Below are 21,805 nucleotides of genomic sequence, written 5' to 3'. Positions count from 1 at the left end.
ACGTGTGCCAGGAAATCAATTATTCTGCGTGGACGGATGCCAAAGATTTCTCCGAGAAATTCTTCCAATTTGCTGGGTAGTGTAGAACTATTTGAATGCTGAAATTATTCCGTGGTGCCAGACGAGATGACGTCATGAATGTTAATAATGGGTTTCTTAAGGTCTTTCAAATTAAAGATTGACCGAATAATGGCACTTCAGTCCCCGTTTGACTGTATTTACTAACATAAACATGTATCTGCCCACATACATTTTGTAAGACTAATATAATTAAATGACATTTTGATGACAGATTACTACTCATTTAAACGAACGAAAAATATGGTTCATGAAAGCTGACGTAGTTTGTTAGTGTTAATGATAAAACACTGAAATCAAGTCGGGTTTATACCTATCCTAAAGGACAGGTAAAACTGTCCAAACGTATTTTCAATAACGCTACACATAATTGGAATTGTCTTTCTTTATAGCATAGTGTTTCAGTTTGTTCAGTTGCTTTTGTAAGATGTGGACGTTTATAGAAACATCTTTCTGTAGGTTTAATACAATATCACAGGAAGAGCAGCACAGTTTTAATTTTTTACGAAGAAACATTAAGCAAGTTAATCATGATGACGTAAACAAAAATATACATTATGAAATATTGACATCAAACATAGTATTTATAAACAAACTTAATAACTACTTTTCCTTTTTCTGTATAGGTTTTATAGTCTGAACTTGAAATGTAATATACAGTTGCTTTGGATATGAATGTCATTAAAATGTCAAAACGTAAAACTTTGTAAAATCCCCAAAATGGTCACATTAATCTAACACTTTCCATGACAAACTGTACATTTCATCGGCATAAACCAATATATTTGAGCAACCTCTCGTTAAATAAAGATGCCTGCTTCCACATTGTCCATCTTTCACAAACAGACGCCTCATGTCTACTACTAGCCACGTCTGTCCACTGGGTGATTATTCGTTTGAAACTCTCGGAAGCTAATCATCATTCTAGTGGTGGGAGAAGAAAGAAACCTTTGAGGCGCCCTAGCCCACAATAAAAGACGTTGTCGGCCACAGGATGCCTCCGCAGCTTGCATTATTGATTTAGTTTCACGAATGTCTGCAGAGAGCTCCCGCTGGTTGGCGCATGGTGGCTACTTAGGCATTCTCCTCGCATAATTCCCACTGGACACGCTTTGATCGCTAAAGGTCTGTAACAAAACATCCATTCGCTTCTGGTACTAAATTTAGGTGAAATAATGGGAATATTCGAAATAATGGACACTACTGGTTATGCTTTATTTTGGGATATTAGTATATAGTGTGCTTGTATCTATTCAGTTAATGCTGCTGAATATAGTGCATATACAATCAATATGTTTAAATGGCAAAATCCCAATAATCATCATCATGTATATTATGGTGATTTTTTGTTCGCATCATTCTTAGGAAGCATATCTTAAGTATTTATTTCTAATTTTACCTTTTTGAAAAATGTCAGCAGTATTTTGCTTTGTAAGCATGTGTCATGTTAAGTGTTATGTAAAGTGTTATTAATGTGTGACTCCTTGCTTAATATATATTGTAATGTGAACATTGTATAAATCAACAGAAATTTGCCAATAATGCAACATTGAGCTCATTTAACCAGTCCGTCCGTTTTCATCAACCATTTTTTAGATTTAAGTCTAAACAAGAAAATTCTTGAAACTGTTATGTTCTAATTCTACTTAAAAGTGAAGTCCATCATGGCAGTTGGCATCTATAAAAACATAGTTCTTCTAAAGGAACGAGATGTTCATGATACAAGTACCGTATTTAGCCAGTATATGAGTCATGTTCTGAGTAAATTGGGCTTAATGCATGTGCGTAAAGTGTAATCCCAGATTAGCCTTGCAGTCCGCACAGGCTAATCAGGGATGACACTTTGCGCCTAAACCTGATTTACGGTAAGAAGGGACTTCATTGAAACAAAAAATACCATAAAAGCGGAAAGTTTCGTCCCTGATTAGCCTGTGCGGACTGAACAGGCTAATCTGGGACGACACTTTACGCACATGCATTATGCCCAGTTTTCTCAGAACACGACTCATATATACACACTTGTACACTTTTATTGAGTCTAAGGCTATTCTGTATTCTTCACTCTGAGAATGATTTTGTAAATACGGTACCTGCTGTCTTATTTTCTTGAAGTGCGGATTAAATAGTCCAAGCCAGCTTGATTGCAAGTACACGATGTATTCAACAAGGTAATTACGAACTGAATAATATTTTATTCTTGGTAAGTACAAGGGCAAACTATAAGAAAATAATGATATTAAGGCAAATATAACTATTTTTTATTTTACACGCACATTCAAATATCGCTTGTCATCAAATTCTCTTTAAACACGATCGAATGGTACATAGTGGACGTGTATCGCGGAGGGTAGACGATTGCACAGACGAACTGGTGTACGGATATGCATCAGTACTCACACTTCCACGTCGTGTCATATTCGATTACAATTTACACATTAAACACACAAACACTTATCTATGTTCATGTTGGATCGCTGCCTACAATTAATTATATGTTGGTTTAATTATGATGAAATGAAAGCAGTACGTTGGGCACACATGTGACTTCCATGTTAGACATATTAGAAACTACAATTTTGACACTACTATGAATATTTTGGGGAAAATCAAACTTGTCCCTTCTTCTTTTGCAATACCAAAATAAAAAAAACTGTCATCAAACAGTCTTTACTAATAAATACAAACACGTGAAAATGACACCCTAAATAATTATTGTTCATTGAATGAGAATTTATCAATTAAATAAAACGCCTTAAAACTTACACAAAGTTAATATGGCAGTAAAAACGAATGCATTTAATAGTATAAGCAAGATAACTCTTATCAATTTAAAATAGACACCATATCACGTGTTATCCCACATAATCTCGACTTGCGCCCCGATGATTTTGATTCCAAACAAAACGACATTACGCTCTATTTTAATGAAACTGTTTCGGATGGCTATCACTGGACAAGCTTTGAAAACACTAAGCATTCATTATATTACATTACTATATGTACATATCGATACAGGACATGAATATCGTTTAATACATGTACATACTTTTGTTGTCAATGCATTTCTACCGTAACATCAAAATATTTGACATAAATAGCTTAGGTTTTAATTCTTCCCGTTGATGGATTTGTAGCTTTGTTTAATTTCTTTTTTATAAAATGCAATTTAAACGATGTCTGTGTTTAAGACAACAGGATGGTATAACACAACTTGGCCACGATAACTGCTATTTTATTATTGTTATTTCAAAATCGAAACCCGAACGAAACTGTGAATATTTTTAAGTTTCAAAACAGTTTGAAAACTTTGTGCTTCATAATAATATTATTATCTTATTTAAATTCGTGTAGTTGTTTTGATCCATACACATGTATCCATAACTGTAGAGAGTTGGACCCCAATCTCACTTCAATCAGGCAGTACGAGAAATACATTGAATGTTCTTTTTCCTTCTACGAACGTCAAAAAGAAGGTCAAGAGAAGCCATAGAGATGCATATAAATGGCTAAGTTTCCTGATAAGAATTGACCAGTCGCCAAATTATCGATCGCTCCGCCCACATAGTCACGTGGTCTAGTGATTAGAAAACTCCGACAAGCAGATCGCAATTATAGCGGATTACATGAGGGAAATTCTATATTTGTAATGATGTATTATGCTCTTTTCTATAATATAAATTATTAAAGCCGCACACTAAACTAAACTGCTTTGTAAAACGTTAAAACAATCATAAAAACTTTAGAGAGAAATGGCGTAATCAAAATAAATGAGTTAACGGCAGACTGACTATCAGAAACGTTTCTTATACATATTATATAGGGAGTTGATGAAAAATCCGTTGTAAAAATGAGCTTTTATTTCATATTGATTTTGAACTTGTATTCAACCGTCTGACAGTGAACCCGATGGCTATTCATATATAATTTTGAAAATATTTTTATTAAATGCAAATGACATATCCATATCATGATGGGTTTTTTGTTTATTAAAAATGTTTAGATCTTTGTTTTATTGTGTTATTTTTAAAAAGACACCGATTTTTTTTATTTAGATATAAATTAAATTTTGATTGTAACCATAATTTAATACAGGCCTAATTTCGTGGTTTCATTAACAGATAGTCTAATATGCATTTTATTTCATTTATTTTTAATGCGAACCTGTTACATTTCACTATCAAAAAATGAAGTGTTGGTATTACGGTGCTGTTCACGAACATTCGAATTGAATACATTCAGCATATTATGCATTTGCTTATTTATAACAAGATGGCCCTTATATGTTAAAGGGATCTTTTCACGCTTTGGTAAATTGACAAAATTGAAAAAAGTTGTTTCAGATTCGCAAATTTTCGTTTTAGTTATGATATTTTTGAGGAAACAGTAATACTGAACATTTACCATGGTCTAATATAGCCATTATATGCATCTTTTGACGATTTTAAAACCTAAAAATTATAAAGCGTTGCAACGCGAAACGGTTGAATAATTTGGAGAGTTCTGTTTTTGTCGTTAAATTTTGTAAAATTACGAAGATTGCTTATATAAGGTATAAAATACGTCAAGTAAGTGTACTCGGCGGAATAGCTCAGTAGGCTAAAGCGTTTTTACTTCAGGACTCTGGCAGGACTCCAGGGGTCACTGGTTCGAAACCTGGTCCGGGCAATGTTCTTTTCCTTTTTTTAATTTTATTCTTGATTTTTTACTGGAGCTTTTACGATCCAATGTTTACATTTATCGATATAAAGCATTTAATGAATAAGTTAAAAAATGCCAAAATCTGTGAAAAGGCACCTTTAATTGCAATTTTCACATTTCTCCCCGTATCAATATATGTTGAATAAGAAATGTTGTAGTTGTATTATAAGCCGTACATTTTACACTCGAAGTCGCTTTAAGCTGGCTAAGCCGCGTTGAAATCACCTTTTTGTTGTTTTTACTTTAGTTAAAACAATATTTAAGTAAACAATTTATAATGATTTCCCTTGTTTATGCTCCACAGAAAATAAATATATAATTGGAAATCATTGAAGTAATTAAATAGTTTTCTTTTCTTGTGTACAGTACCTAACAATGCCTTAATGTTCCTTCATTCTGAGATCCACGCAACATACTGTTATTTATTAATCACCGACAATTACGCTGAGATTAATAAGCACGTGTGGCAATTATTATGTTGCCCAAACTGCTTAATAATATTGTGCATCGAACGGTATAACACGTTTTATAGAACACACACCTGGTGTGGTTAAACTATTTATTGTGTTTGTTTTCTCATTACTCGTTCATATGTTCAAGAAATAAAGATAAAATAATAACCTTTTATAAAGTATGTATAGCACCTACAATTTTGAATAATGATCGAACAGTAATGATCATGCATTTGATATAAAATCTGTGTAAACTCTTAAAAATTACGTCCATTTCATATGTACAACACGCTTTGTTTGTCGGACAAAATGGCGGCCAGATAAGCGTTGCTGAGGGGTGTGTGAAAAATCGATATCTGATTGGCTGATCGACAAAATGTGGGCGGAGTTGGCGACTGGTCAATTAGTTGACACTTGAAATTATTGAGATATGAATATAGGTTAGTCAAGTTTTCATTTCAAAATCATGATCATTTATATCAATGCTATTACTTCTTTATTATATAACTTACTATTCATTTCTTTCTTTTCAATGATCAGACAGTTTAAATTATTCTCACGTGCCTTTGCTGAATTACAGGTGTTTGGTTTTCACTGGAAGCACTTTACCTGACGGGAGTGGCAGGTATGGAAAACACCATCACTACTTTTATTTATCGCCTTTGTATCCATTTACATAATATAAATATATTCGTACTTCAACCGTCGCATTCAAGCACTGTCATTTAAGCTATTGTTTTTACTTACAGAATGCTTGGAATGTTTTTCTTGTCTAAACATTACTGATCCCAATGATTGTCGAGCGACTACTCAGTGTTCGAGTGGACAAGTACGTACAATAAAATTTATATTTCAGAAAGAATATAGAGAATAATATAGTAATGTAATTGTGTATTTTAATTTATTCGGAAAAGTAAAGAACGCTTGACAGGGCGATGCTTGCTTAATATTAGTCGGATAAATTCAAGTACACGATGACACTAAAATAGCATTCTACTTTTCATACACAATTTATTTCAAACAATCTTTAGTGAGATAATACAAATATTAGCGTTTTATTGCAATTTCCATCACCTATTTAATAAGATGTATCGAAGCTTGAGTAATAATATTAATCTTAACCCTTAACGTTGACGGAAAGAAGAGTTACAAAGCAATACATCACTACATGGCTCGAATAAAAGTTTATTAGCATTCCAAATGTGTCATACTCAACTAGAATAATTTTGTTAAAACTGAAATTCTTGTTTCACCAAAGCAAAATACCAAAAACAAAGATGGCTGCCTTTTTCAACTCACAAAACCTCTACGTCAAGCACGATGGAGCATTTATTGACGCCGATAGTGTTAATTTTGGTCTTAAACAACCCTGCTTCAACTCTTTTTGACACATTGTTTGCTATCATGCAGATACAAGTCCTCCTGTAATGGCTCCATGTCTTTTTCGTCTAATTTCGTTTGCTTCTGTGATAAGTTGAACATCAGCACGCGGCATACATGATACATTAGTTCATCGATATCTTCATTTAAAAACAATTGATGTAATCAGGCAATTCATTATGGATATTAATTATTTGATCAACTAACAAAGGCACGACCTACACATAAAACTAATCACCCTTTACATTATTCGTAAATTTTCGTAAAAAAAAAAGACCAATGCATCACAATTATTAGATTTAAAACTCGTTTCAGTCACTGACCATAATCTCAATCCGTAAATTGTTGAAACAATTAATTTAAAACATCGCGTTATTCCAGTACATTATACATTATTGAGGATGTATACAATTCAATTTCACCGATTCCATTCGAGTCATACTTTCAGTACTTTTAATGTTATTCTAGTACAATTATCTATCCTTTACACACACATACACTTGAAGACCACCTGACCCCGCCAGAGCAGCTCGACCGGAAGTGCCGAACCACGTGGTACTGAGCGAGATATAAAGCGAGGTCTCTGTGTTGCCATTGCATGAACACCTATAAATAAATTGCAGTGAATTGTGAAAGTATCAGTATAAATAAATTTGATACAAGAAATTAAAGGTTTATATTAAAATATTGACCTTATAGTCTCTTATAATGACGATTTATTTTAAATTCCAAACAAAGAATGCAATTAGATATCACACGTGCTAATATTATCTACGAACCTAGGCTATACGTTCTAGAGCAATTAAAAGAAAAAGCATCGTTCGACTTGATGTAATGACTTTACAACAAGATAATACACTTTAGACAATTTGATGGCTCCATTGATAAGGAACTGCCGCAGACACGCATAGAATGTTGGTCTTCTTGTCATAATGTCACCTCATACTGGGTCATTTTATGTCAGACGCTTCTTTTCATTTAAGTTTAAGTATAATTCCTGCGTTTGCATCAACGAATCCGGGTAATATAAATGAAAATGTTGTAATATAATGTTTGGTATCATTATGATATCAAAAATAACTTTGAAACTAACTTAATCTTATTCTGAAAAAGCACATTTGAATTCCAATCTGTTCGTAGAGACATCCAAGTCATCCCGCAAACGTCACAAACTGATTTCAGCGTTCTGACGTTCGACGTTTGGGCTGCTTTCAATGTCTTGTCTAATTTCAATAGTGTTCGGAAAAATTCGGTGATCTTAAATGTTTGAATATTATGCAAGCTCGATATGTGTATACGACCTTAAAGATTTATTCCCAAACAAACTGGACAACTGAATTTAAGACTGAACATATAGTAAGTTTGGATCCCGTTCAGCAAAAATACTAATATCCGTGTACGCTGTTTTCATTATATTTTTAGAATGAATACAGCATGTTTCAGAACCAAGACCCCTATTTTATTCATTTAGGACCAGGAGTATACCGAATTTGTACACAACCATTTATGAGTGAAAGAGTTTGGAACCCAATGTGTATGGTATATTAAAAACAGAATAAACATTGTGTAAACAACATAATGAACATTGTGTTAACAAAAAATTTCTATAATGCAAATATATACGGCGTTGATGTTATTTGCAATGAGATCAAAGGTCGCAGTTCTTACCTGCATCACATCTACGTCAAATACGGGGGGGCGGGGAGATAAAAGAAAAAAACACTATGTGAAAATGACAAACAGGTAACCGACTAAACGCGTATAAACCATACATATTTCTAATATGTATCCACGTTTTTGTCGAACATCCCTGTTTAGTGTACAGTAGTGTACAGCTATTCTAATTAAATCAATCAAAATAGTCTCTATCATGTTACCGTACAAAAATACATTAAGAATCTAATATGCACCTGCAATGTGTTAATGATCAGCATGCGCAGAATGTCTTATTTTAACCCATTTATGACTAGTGAACTCTTCCGTCCTTCTAAATTGGTTCAATTTATTTCAAAATAAGGGATGTCTTGTATATTTATTTCTATATATAAAGACATGGCCGTTGTGGTTTCAGAGATTTTTTGTTTCCATTTTTAAAATCTTTTTTAAAGCTAAACACTGGTGACCTACAAATGCAATGGATTGAAATGATCTGTACATCTTTAAGAGAGTCACCCAAGGATCATTCATGAAGTTTTGATAAAATCTGCCTGGGGTCAGGAGAAGTAGTTAGAAGAAAAAGTTAAAAGATGCACGGAATTACAGACGACAGAAGAAACGGGTTCCCTAAAAGCTCCCTATGAGCACTATGTGCTCAGGTGACCTAAAACATAGTCCTATTCTCAATAACATATTTGTTTATTTAACTTTCTCCAGATAAATATTTATAGTATATCGGTCACACTGCATATGGTTCTGTTCTGTATATTCACAGCCTCAGCCACTGGAAAAGTGTGAGAGACATGGTGCTATGAAGACAGAATTTTTCAGAACGCTTGGAATGTAAAACAGCTAAAAAACTGAGATGAAAATAAACAGTGCTAGATGGCCAATGACCCCTGAAATAAGTGGTTGGCCCCAATATTTTCTGAAAAAGCTCATTATTTCCTCTGTACAAGTAGTATTGAGTGACGGAATCATGGCCAAAATGCTAGTATCTAAACCAGGACAGGTAAATGAATATAAAGCAATATGAAACTATTTACCACAAAGAAAAGTTTCTAATAAAGAATGATCGAATCCAAACGATTCAAAACCTCAAAAGTGTCTGTCAGACAATTTTTCTAATTTCAAGGTTGGACACTTGTTAGACAGCTGGTCAATCTGTCAGTAAGCGATGCTCGTAAAATTAGTTAATTGTATTTTGTTAAATACTTTTTTCAGAGAGTGTTTCTGACAGCAACCAAATGTTAGTCAGTCATTTTAAGTTAAGTCAGTCATTTTAAGTTTAGTAAGACATTTTAAGTTTTTGTCAGATTTGTCTGACATGTTTCAGAAGTATGCACAATCCATAACTTCTAAGACTTAAGATGAGTTTATACTACTTCTGGAAAATGTTTGAAAAACCTGAAAGCGTCTTTATTATAAATAACAAGTTGAACACTCTTTCATAATTACTTAGATTTAAATTGTAAATTATAATTAATTATTCCTAAGCTCTTAAATGCATTATTTTCTTGCATATTATTGCCTAAAGAATCACATTTGATTAAATTCACAACCATTCAATATTTTATAAATGGCAACAGGAATGTTAACCTATTAACCTACTTCATTGAGTTTGAAGAAATGTCAAAAATATGATCTAAAATTGATGTGTCAAAATATTTTGCAAACTGAAATTTAAACACGTTAGTTATAACTCTTAATTAATTAAACATAAACTTACTAACGAAATGTAGGATAACTATTTTGAGACTACTCGTTTTTCGGTATGTATCCTCATGTGTATGGTCTTTCTCCTGTATGTGCTCTCATGTGTAAATTGCCAATGTCTGTAAATGCATGGCCACACATGTCGCACTTGAACGATCTCTCTCCTGTATGTATCCTCATGTGTGCCTTCAAGTGACCACTCTGTTTAAATGCTTTACCACACACCCCACATATGATCGGTCTCTCTCCCGTATGTGTCTTCAAGTCACAACTATGGTTACATGAATAACCACACACCTCACAGTTGTACAGTCTCGCTCCTGTACTTAAACTCATGTGTTTCTTCAAGAAACCTGTCCGTTTACATGCATAACTGCACACCTCACACTTGTACGGCCTTTCTCCTGTATATTACCGCATGTGTCTTTTCAGGGAACCCTTTTGGCTGCATGCATAATCACACATATCACATTTGTACGGTCTCTCCCCTGTATGAATACTTGTGTGTTTCTTCAAGGTACTACTCTGTGTAAATGCTTGAACACACACCTCACACTTGTAGGGTCTTTCTCCTGTATGTAACCGCATGTGTCTCTTCAGGGTACCATTATGGTTGCATGCATAACCACACATCTCATATTTGTACAGTCTCTCTCCTGAATGTGTCCTCATGTTATCCGTCAGGTCACCACTCTGTTTACATGCATAAGATAAACACTGCTCCACCTCTTTGCTCTGTATGTAGTTGTAGGGTCAAGGTACATGGCGGTCCATGTCAAACTCCATGTTGCATTCTCCACAGTCTAAGAGAGCCAAAAAAACACTGTGTAACAGTCAAACAAAGTCAAAGGCTAAAATCAGCCACTAATAAATCAGATTTAAAGAACCCACTTAAATTTATTATAAATATTACAAAGGTGCTTATTTAGATTCATATCCGAAACACCCTCTATTATTACTGTACCCAGGGTCATCGGTTCACATAATTTAATTCTTAAAGTTTAATCAAATTCTCTTTTACTTTTTGAGTTATGTGAAGCACATAATCTGAAAGAAAAGCAAATGAGCCCAATCTGAACGAAGAATCATAAAAAGGGAGCCATAGTGACTTTAAATCACTCATCTGAGTTCAAAGTACAATGAAAAATGATTTGACCTAGGGATTTAGTTTGTTACTTCATGTAACCAAGTTTTAATTATGGCAAGAACAAGATATGTTTCCATAGGGCACAGATGCCCCATCATGCCAGGTTTGTCAAGAAACTCCACATACGTTAAATAACTCAGCCTTGATCTGAAAGTCATTAAAGTAGACTCAACACACCAATAATCAGAAACATATCTGAAAGCATATTGCAAATAAACCAGTTAAAGTGTTATTTAAGAGAAAAAAGCCCAATGCCCATAACTTCACCAAAAATCATTGGACCGGAACAAAATTTGAACTTTGTTTGTAACTAATGCAGGTAGACTCTCATACCAAAAATCAGGTACTTTTCTGAAAGCGTGTCGGATTTTTTTTGCCAGAAAAGTATTAAATAATAAAAGGCCTGTGACTTCGTCAAATATCAAAGGGCGGAACGAAACTCAAACTTGATTATTTTGTAAGTCATGTAGATAGACTCACCCACCAAACATCTGTTAAATATATGCAAGGGTGTAGCGAAAACATCCGGAAAACTGATATTGTAGGTCATGTTAATCATGTAAATCAGGTCAATATCTAAAAAGCATTAAGGAAAAAAATCTCTGGAAACGGAATGCCGGACGGACAGACAGACGGACAGTCCGACTACTATATGCCACCCTACCAGGGGCATAAGCACATTTTGACAAAGTTCACTCCAAATAAGCCACAAAAGAGGCATTTGGAGTGTTATTACTATTATTCTAATAAGAGCACCGCATAACGGGTGCCAACGCTCGGTTGTGGGTGCTTGGATTTTGTTTTTTGACCTTGACTTTGAAGCTCTTCATTGTCCTTGACCTTTTCACCACTCAAATGTGCAGGTCGATGAGAAACACATGATTTTTTTTGATTTTTTTTAACCTTTGACCTTAAAGGATGACCGTGACCTCGACCTTTCACCACTCAAAATGTGCAGCGCCATGAAATACACATGCATGCCAAATATGAAATTGTTATCTTCAAAATTGCAAAAGTTATGGGCCAATGTGCAAGTTTTCAGACGCCAGACGGCGGACAATACCTCGGGTTTTCTTCGAAAACAGCCGAGCTACAAATTGGTTAGGTAGCTTTTTTTATGAAATCTGACCAAAATTCTAACAAGTATTGTCAAGATGAACATTATGACCAAGGTTGTTCAATATTTCATATTTGTGCAACATGTCATATGGTAACAAGCTTTTTGACCTGTCAAACTAGTTTAGAAGTGCTTGACCCAGGCTCTAACTTGGTCTAGATATCGCCAATATAAATATACTGGCAAAGTTTCGTTAACATAAATTTAACTGGTTCCTGTAGACTGGTAACAAGCCAAATGTTGATTATGCATAATACATTAGCTCAACTTGTGAACTTAGTGCTCAGGGAGCTAAAAAAACTATTGCTATGGTTGTAGCACTTTCGTGAGAGTTTCTATTGCAAGGTAATGGATGTTTTGTTGTAGGGCTTACAGGGAAAGTGGTTCTCATCTGGAGCTTCCTGTTTCATACAGCTTGCTAGGTTCCCCTCTCGAAGACTGTACTCAGTCTTGTAATTTTCTGGTGTCACGGCTTTCTCCATTCTCTAAAAATAGTGTTTAAGACAAAGAATGTTGATAACATGTAACGCATCATATCCTATATACAAAAAGAAAGAATCGAGAGAGCTGAAAACATGCCACCATTAGCCATGTGCAGGTATATTTTGTTCAAGGCTTGTACCATTAGCCATGTACAGGTATATTTCGGCAAAGGCTTGCTGATTTAAGACATGTTCTTGAACTTAAGTAACACAATTCAAATTAAGGCTTGCTTGTTTGAAAATTTAAATGACTCAAATAAAATTTACATTTTGATAATTTTTTTATCTTTATTACCCATTAGCTGAATTATGAAGACTAAAAATACATTAAATCTAAAAAGATTTGTTTTATTGTATATGATATGGCAATAGCTTATAAATATTGCCAAGTTTGTTAAAATTAAATAAATGGAATTTAGATACATATAAAACAAGAACGTATCATGAAATTATATTCTGGAAGTAGGTACATATAGAACAAGAATGTATCCAAGTCAAAAAGATATAATTCAGGCGAAAATAATAAAACAAAAGCACTAATTTTTATAAATGTTATCATTTCCAATTAAAATGTAAGATGTAAAACGCTAATTTTTCATCTGGCAGTAAAGAAGATTTAACTTTTTGTCTGCATTACTTTTTTATTGAAAAAATAAGGTGATTTTGTACAAATTTTATTTTTTAAAGCTGAATAAAAAGTTTGCCTTGACCGGGATTCGAACTCGTGACCTGTAGGAGCAAATGCTAACGTGTAACTGGACCTGTCGTGCTGTTAGTGGCGTACTTAAAACACTATCTTACTTATACACGCTTTGTCCAAACTGCTGCGTATGCTTTATAATGTGACAAATTTCGATTTCGATTAATGATTGTCCATTAACAAACCGATATTTTAAAACAACTTTAGCTCCCCCGTGTTATTTTGCCTTTGTGAATATGATACATTAATTCTTGTTTACAATCTGTGACATTTATGTATAATTAAAGTTTTGCAAAGCTATGAAGACCCTATCAATTGATTTATTTAAACGAAAATGAGGATATTTTGGTACAATCTAAAACAAGTGTAACACTTCGGATTACACGATATGTAGACATGCTGCAAAAACACGCTTAAACGCCGCTTAATAGAATACTTGGAACAAGAGAAGTGTTTACTCATAAACGCGTTGTTTTTACACCGATAACCATCATGCTTGTTAAAGGCAAATATCAAAAGTAGTTCCAACCAATGCAGACACATATCCAACAGGACAAATACTTGTTTGATAAAGTGGTTACCAAACTTAAATCTTAACATCTCTCCGCGACACATTATTATTTAAGTAAAATGCGTATTAACCTAACGATATTCAAAATTAAATTTCGCTTTGGACCGGTAAAATCATAGCATCTGGGCTTTAAAACAGTTTGAAAGGTTTCACGTTCGTCGGTGATTATATTGGGTCTCCAGAAAAACACCTTTGTGAAGCGAAATAGTAACAACAGCTAGATTTGTTGATGACTTCTTGACTTGAGAATAGCTGCATGTACTGAGATTGTTAAATATTCTAAATACGCTACGTAAGCATACATGTACTATCTTCAATATACACACGCGCATGGTTTTTTACTTGAATACAAAATATATAATAATAAGCAGGAGCTTCAACTTTATTCTTAAAACCAACATTCTTATGAAAAGGGAATATAGAAGAGTAAAGGGACATATCAACACTTTTGTGACAAGTTATGTATTATTTTTTTTAAACATACCATTATATTTTGTTTGGAAATTGTTGATTACATTATTTATAATTTAGTTCGAATGTTGCTCAAAAACGTTTTAGTCAGCCCTTAAACTGACTACTTCAGCTTATGATAGATCTACAATCACAAGTTTTCATGGAGAGCACGGAAAGTAAGCTACCGGTAATCACCACACTGAGATACACACAGATCCAGTGTTTATTAATAGTTTTACTTGGAATACTCTGTTTTGTGAAAAAAGTCCGAAATATAATTCCACATGGAATAAATGTTTAAACCTCAATGAATCATTATACGAGACATATAAATAGCTAAATTCAAAGGCAGCTCTTACGCAGCATTTACATACTTTAATTAGTGGAATAATAACAAACAAGTCAATGATTCAAATCTCCATCTTTCACTCAATAATTATTCTTTCTTGATAACTCAGTATCATTCATGTCAACTCATTGTTCTGATGGCGATGGAATAATCATTCATGAAATAGGGGGTACATCCATATGTATACGTGCACCCCAATTGGTCCAGAAGCCTGAGCGGTTTGATTTACTGATTTTAATGCAACTTTGTATAACTGTTCTCAAAGAACACAGGATTTCCCAAGGATTGTGTTATGGCACAGTGGGCATAGACCCACATTTAACAATAGGTTCGATTTTGTTTCTTAATTTGATTGGTCATATAATTTAATGGCTACATTATTCCAATGCCGAAACATGCACACACATATACTTATCGGAAATTTATGTACAGGGGTGTTTCTTGAATGGAAAATTCATACGCAGGGGTACCCTTTTGGGGGAAATTCAGGCATAGGGTTGCCAATGTGCTTAAAGGCCCGGGGGGAAATCCTGCAACAATACGCAACATTTAAAGTTCATCTCTTTATCAGTTTTGTATAAATACTAATTATAAAGGGTGCGTTAGAAGTCCCTAATGGTTCCTAATATAATTCTAATGGTTTATGATAAATATGTCTATTTGGATTATAATGGGATTTTAATGAATACGGTTGGTTTACATGTATAATGGCTCTGTATTGGATAATTTCTAATAATAAAAAAAATAAAATCGTTCGCATTCTTTCATACACGTTTTCAGCCAATAATGTTTACAAGCTATCTCGATGCAACTAAAGCGATAAGTTGCTACATAACTGAGCCAGTGTTCTAGGGAGTGCTTACAATTTATAGCTTATAAACAAAACTCTCATGAACCTGTTAGGAAACTATTTCTTATGAGCCACTTCCATGAAATACTTGTGCCAGCAAGTGTTTATACAAATTATAAAACTAGATAACATACATAAATAGTTTTTCCTCTTAATGTGGAGCACATTCTTAGGAACTACAGACATGTAATTTCTTTTTAATAATTATATCTACTGCTGACGGGGAGGGTCATATAACACTGTTCTTAATGCGCGAGTAAATAAGCAAAATTATGTGCTTATGATAAGGAATCGAATAGTGCATTGTGATATAGAGAATACTAGATATGCCTTCAGTAAAAATAAGTTCAGATATCGTGGCTTAGAAACCACGAGCCTTGGCGAGTGGTCTTGTTCTTCGAGATCGCCTGATATTCTGATATTTATCCCAGCATGACAGTATTGTACCATTTTGGTGTTGAAAACAAATAAGGAAAATGGCTGAAATAAACCATCCAACAACTCAAATTAGGTCATGAAAAAAACACACGAAAATAATGACGTCATTATAATGCGAGTATTTGGTGATTATATGTGACAATATGCTTCGCATACACCATTTGGTGATTTTTTTTTTCTCAAAGCCGGCGGGATGTTCTGGAAAAAAAGTATACTTTAGCATAATAGAGCACATCACTTTCTAAATAACGTATGATAAATGCTGAATAACAATAATATGTTTAACGTTAATTTAATGCTTTGTTATAAATAATGCAAATATAAAAAGGCAGGTATAAATTGTCTATACGCAGATTTTACGAAACTAACGACTCGAGTTCCAGTCGCAGCTTATGTTGGAAAAAAGTCCATCCAACTTGTTCACGAATTACTTACGATTGTTAATGAAAACGATCTCACGAGCTAAACTTGAAATGCAACATGATGGTTATGTCTCCTACGCACTTAAAGTATGACGATTTAATCAAATTTTCAAGTTACAGAAAGTGACCATTTGGTACTTGTCCATAGCGCAATATCGAATATTTACAAGTTTCCGATGAAAATGACATTTTCAATAATTATTTACCAAGAACGCTTTACCAGGTTTTATTATTATTTTTATTATTATTATTATTATTATAACTATTATTATTATTATTTTTATTATTATTATTATTATTATTATTATTATTATTATTATTATTATTATTATTATTATTATTAAATAATAATAATATTATTATTATTATATACCAACAGAAAGAAATGCATTTTTGGAAACATAAACATGCAATTGTGTTTAAACAATCTTGTCATTACCCAGCTTCCATAGAAGGCGGTGTGGATTAAAGTGGGTATATAAGCGCTGACATAAATCAGAGTGCGACATAATTTTCAAGATGGGCCGTGTTACACTTTTCGTTGTAACGCTTGCGATAGCATTCATGCTAAGTTCTGTTTGTTCAAATTCAGCAAATACAACCGATAATGGTTCTGGACTAGCGATTGCTGGGGAACAACTGGACGGAAAGAGTCTCATTCATATGGGCGAAAACATGAAGTCGACTCTACTGAAGCTTCTTGGCAAATCTTTTGAAAATTTCGAACGTAAAATGAACGAGAAGATCTGCGAGATTGATCCATGTGATCAATGGTCACCATGGAGTAAATGCAGCGCGAGATTGAAGAACACGTTTGGATTTAGGTCTCGGTCGAGAGTGTGTTGGATTGAAAATACGACGTATGTAACAGGACTGGTGAACAAACTGTTGAAAATGATAACAATGTCTGCGAAGGGAGGTGTCCGTTATCGTACACATTTTACAACGCAACCAATTTATGCTTAAAGTACTTCAAAGAAAAGCTTAATCAAAGCGCCGCTGAAAAAGTTTGCAAACAAGATGGTGGACATTTATTGAACACTGATACGGAAGGAAAATGGAATGCGAGTGTGTCAATAGCTCTCTCTAACAACGTAGATGTAGTGTGGATCGACGGAACGAGAACGTCAGTCACAGCCAAGTGGGTCTATCTGAATGGGAAAGATCCCGAGGCGAACGGCGTCACGTCTAAATGGAAGTCAGGGGAGCCAGGGAACCAAGCTAATGAATTCTGCAGGGTGATTTATAGGTCATCTGGGACCTATCACTGGCATGACTCAGTGTGCACTTCCGGCTTTAACTCCATTTGTGAAGTGACATAAAAAGAGTTTTGTTGATCAGATACAATAAGCAAATGTGACTTTTGTTTGTATGAAGGTCATCATGACAGAATTATCCTCAACATTTGATGTATAGTTATTTTATTTTATAAATTTAATGTCTTAAATTACACATTTCTTTATGTATACTAGATATGTTATACCTGCATTATCGACAATAGGTACATGTGAAGGTAATTAAAAATTGTGTCAATTATGTGAATGTTATCATTGTTTGATTGTTTTTTATCGGAGCTGGTCTAATAGGATAAGTACATATTTAACTGCTCATTGTTATTGCGATGATATTCTATATTGCCCTTATTTTCTGTTGCATTGCTATGTTACGTTGACATTTATCCAACATTAGAATGTTTCAGGAGCTGGATTATTCTATAACATTACAAATGTATCCATACTTAATTTGATGCAATAAACATTTTCTTCTTTTATGTGTTTCATTTACGGCATCCTATGAAGCTCTGCTTCATATTATTTTGTTTATATTCAAATGTAAAATGAATGGATCATTCAGTAGGCCTCTCACTTGAGAAACCAACGTAGTAATTTGTATTAAACTATACTGTAGATTATTATTATTATATCTTTTTATCAGATATCGAAATAAGTTGAAGTTAACAACAATTCATGTACCCCATCTGTAGCAACATTTGTCTACAATGAAAGGCCAGATATTTGCTCACTATAGTGTGCTTAACCATGACAACCAACATGTTGCAGTATTTGTTAAAGCATCTCGTATTTTAATTGAATGCTATTAACTTTGCCTCATAACCAAGGTCACATAATGCAGAATTTGTAACAAAATACCCGTATTCATGTTGCCACTTTCTATACATTGAATCCATTTAAAAATCCAATATAAAAGAAAGCATAAATTGGATTGAATAGACAATCATAATACTTCAAACGACATAAGCATAAAGCAGTATTGGCAAAGTCCTCCTATTTCTTTATCTGCATGTATTCAAAGCATTCAATCCTTTAAGTAAATTGGGTTTGAATTAAGACTTGAATGTTTTATTTTAATTTAGATTATTAACTAACTTTAGTTAGTAGGATTTTTAATGCAATTAATTTAAAATAGTGTACATTTCACCTGATATAATATATAAACTTAATAGTCATTAAAACTATGAAATTATATTACAGTAAAAGTGTTATTTATTGACATTTTGACATACATGTATATATTAATGATATGAAATATATATATATATATATATTAATGATAAATACTTATTATAAAGTTTGAAGCCAACAAAAGCTATTTCATATCAAACTCTAATTTCAAACTATCAATATTTAAATTGTACCAGGAAACAATATATAATATATATATATATATTATAATCCCTTATTATAAAACTTCACCGCGCTGACCTCTGCATTTAACCCTTTACCACTCAGATACATATTTTGGCGCATGTGTAGTCCCTTAAAAAGGTACATTTAATTAAAGACCTTTATTACTAAATTCAAGTTTTAACAACAACCATATCTTCCATTCCCTTGTTGCATGTAACACACAAACAACAGAATCATAGCAACAATACAAACAACAGCAGCACAATTGATGCCAGCAAAATCTCATCAGTTCTGAAAACAAACCCTCATTCAATCACAAAGTCTTGCCGTTCCTTAATCACTATTGCCATGCGTTTTCTCCAGAATTTACAGGCAGAGATGTCTTATTTTGAAACATCTTCGCTCAGTGAATGGATCACCAATATATATATATATATATATATTGAATACCAATATATATATTGTAAAGGAAAACCGAACCCATTTGTTCAGTGTAAACCACCCAATGAAATCCTTCGTCACTTTTAAGATTAATCTAATAAAATAACTCCAAATAAGAAAATGTAAGACCGATATACCATACTGGACTGATTTATATGAAACCATTAGTTTATATAATTGCAAAATGGCTAGAACGTGTATCTAGGCAGAGTTAAAGATTTTAAAATTTGTTTGATTGGCTTATTTTATTGGTTCATATAGATATTTTAAGTTTCATACTGTTGTACAAAATAGCTTTCATATTGTTTTTTTTTTATATAATTTGCAAGTAAGGGTTTTAATGTAGTGATCGGACACTTCATTGCGATATTTTAAAAACTGACCTTAAACGTATTATATAAAAATACTAAGGAGAATACTCGAAAAAATAGGGCCTGTGAATACTATCTTGATCCGTTTAATGTGTGTACATGTAGGCGAATATAATCATATGTACGCATATTTATATTATAAATGTGTACGTTTATGGCGCAATATATTGTTATTGCTTGTAATGTGGACCGGATTACTTTCGATTCTGATCATGATTAGTTTAGTGACTGATTCAAACTAATTATGTTTTTTAATATTTATTCATTACTATGTTAACACGGTTCTTAAAGTTGTTCGTTTCATAAGATCTACGTTTTCCTCGATAATAATGCGTCATATGTGATTTATTCAATTACAGGTACTGTGGTCACATTCAACGCTCACGGACTCAACATTTTGGTCAACAAGGTCAATGCATTTCCCTACTGTGATCTCTAACGAAGGAAATGCCTACAACCCGAACACTGGTCACTTCACTGCACCTGTAAACGGCTTGTATTACTTCACAGTCCAAATATGCCAAAATCCCAACTATTTTATTAATTTCTACATAGAGAAAGGAGATGCAAGCATGAGCGGAGCGACACGTCTGTCAAATGCTATGAGCCATGGAAACGGCTATTCATGTACAACGAGTTCCACATCAGTGAAGCTACACTGGAATGAGCACGTTTTGGTGTTAATGGCGTCTCAATATGACAACTCCGTTATATATGAAAGTACGGATGCTCGGAACCAATTTACTGGTACACTTATTCAAGAAGTTTGATGAATATGTGTGTTATCGTGTTATTGTACATTTATTGAATTTGTATAGGTTTTCGCTAATTGATTAAAGCAAGGCATGTTTAAATTAAATAAATTAAACACTGCAAATATTCTTGAATCGAAACATAATTACAAATGATTTATAGACAGCGCAATTGTATAATTTCTATTTCGAAACAAACATACAATTATTGTTTTTAGGAAATATTATTTATATTTTACACTGGCAATGCGGTTTAAGTTACATTTGCCTAAATAAATCGATCTTCGCTTCAGTTTCAAAACTACGACGTCCACGTTTATATAACGTATTTTATATACATTTATTTTGATCACGAATCAGCATCCACGATTTTTTGTAGTGCAGCAGTATTTCTTTTTGATCCCGTTTTATTTAAAAGTTATACTGGTTCAAATTCACATATCGTGGCTGAGTGACAGATACAACAAAGTGTCAAACAGATTCAAGAGAAATGTACTACGTAAAGTGTTTAAGTTTAAACTAAGGTTACGTAAATGTAATTTTAAACGATATGATATCGTTAAAAAAATATATTACACTTGTTAAGTGATGTGCGCTTTGTTTATATAATTCAGTGTGGCATATTTTGGGTACTTAATTGTACTCTCCGATTCATTAACTGCAAGTATGCGTGCTGCTAGGTCCGAGAGTTGCTTCTTAAAGTGCGCAGTCAATAATAACATGAAATGCTAATCTAATTGTCATGCTATGTTATATATGATGTCAGACAACAAGACGAAAATAAAACACTGTAGAGACGAAAACATCCCCACATCACGTATGTGGATTAACTTTTTATTGTAGTATCAACAAGTTGTTTGTTTAACTATTGACTACGTTTATTCCACTTTCAAACAAACAGCTTATGTTTGTAAAAATCTTTCTCGCACAATGTATGTAAAGAAAGACTTAGTGAAGATTGGAACTTTTATTTAAATGTATAATAAAGGAATTACACATAATTTACACATGAATGTATCAGTTGGCCCGATTGCGATCTTTGGCGGAGAATCATTTCTTGTGACATATTTTTGTTCAAACATGT

The 21,805-nt window shown here is 33.4% G+C and overlaps 1 protein-coding gene across 3 annotated transcripts; it reads left to right on the top strand.

Annotated features, from left to right (window-relative positions):
• Window positions 1-5,643: 5,643 nt before the first annotated feature.
• On the top strand, window positions 5,644-20,751 carry LOC127851006 (complement C1q subcomponent subunit B-like). 3 transcript variants are annotated; one of them, XM_052384425.1, is made up of 4 exons: window positions 5,644-5,668; window positions 5,809-5,853; window positions 5,978-6,057; window positions 20,329-20,751. In XM_052384425.1, exons 1-4 carry the CDS (start codon window positions 5,659-5,661, stop codon window positions 20,737-20,739), a joined length of 546 nt encoding a protein of 181 aa, XP_052240385.1. In that variant the 5' UTR covers window positions 5,644-5,658; the 3' UTR covers window positions 20,740-20,751. The 3 variants fall into 3 exon arrangements, 1 of the variants encoding a protein (XP_052240385.1); XR_008035617.1 differs by lacking the exon at window positions 20,329-20,751 and adding an exon at window positions 9,040-9,163 and having other exon boundaries at window positions 5,651-5,668; XR_008035618.1 differs by lacking the exons at window positions 5,644-5,668; window positions 20,329-20,751 and adding an exon at window positions 7,115-7,248 and having other exon boundaries at window positions 5,692-5,853.
• The last annotated feature ends 1,054 nt before the right edge of the window (window positions 20,752-21,805 follow it).

The sequence above is a fragment of the Dreissena polymorpha genome, chromosome 11 (assembly GCF_020536995.1).
Source record: "Dreissena polymorpha isolate Duluth1 chromosome 11, UMN_Dpol_1.0, whole genome shotgun sequence".
Taxonomy (NCBI): Eukaryota; Metazoa; Mollusca; class Bivalvia; order Myida; family Dreissenidae; genus Dreissena; species Dreissena polymorpha.
Note: the sequence above shows the minus strand (reverse complement) of the source record. Positions and strands in the feature narration are given on the sequence as shown.

What these genes read in the sequence shown, in the direction of transcription:
- LOC127851006 (XM_052384425.1), top strand. An exon ending in TTACCTGACGGGAGTGGCAG is followed by an intron (nt 5,854 to 5,977) that starts GTATGGAAAACA and finishes TTTTACTTACAG; the next exon opens with AATGCTTGGAATGTTTTTCT. An exon ending in CTCAGTGTTCGAGTGGACAA is followed by an intron (nt 6,058 to 20,328) that starts GTACGTACAATA and finishes ATTCAATTACAG; the next exon opens with GTACTGTGGTCACATTCAAC.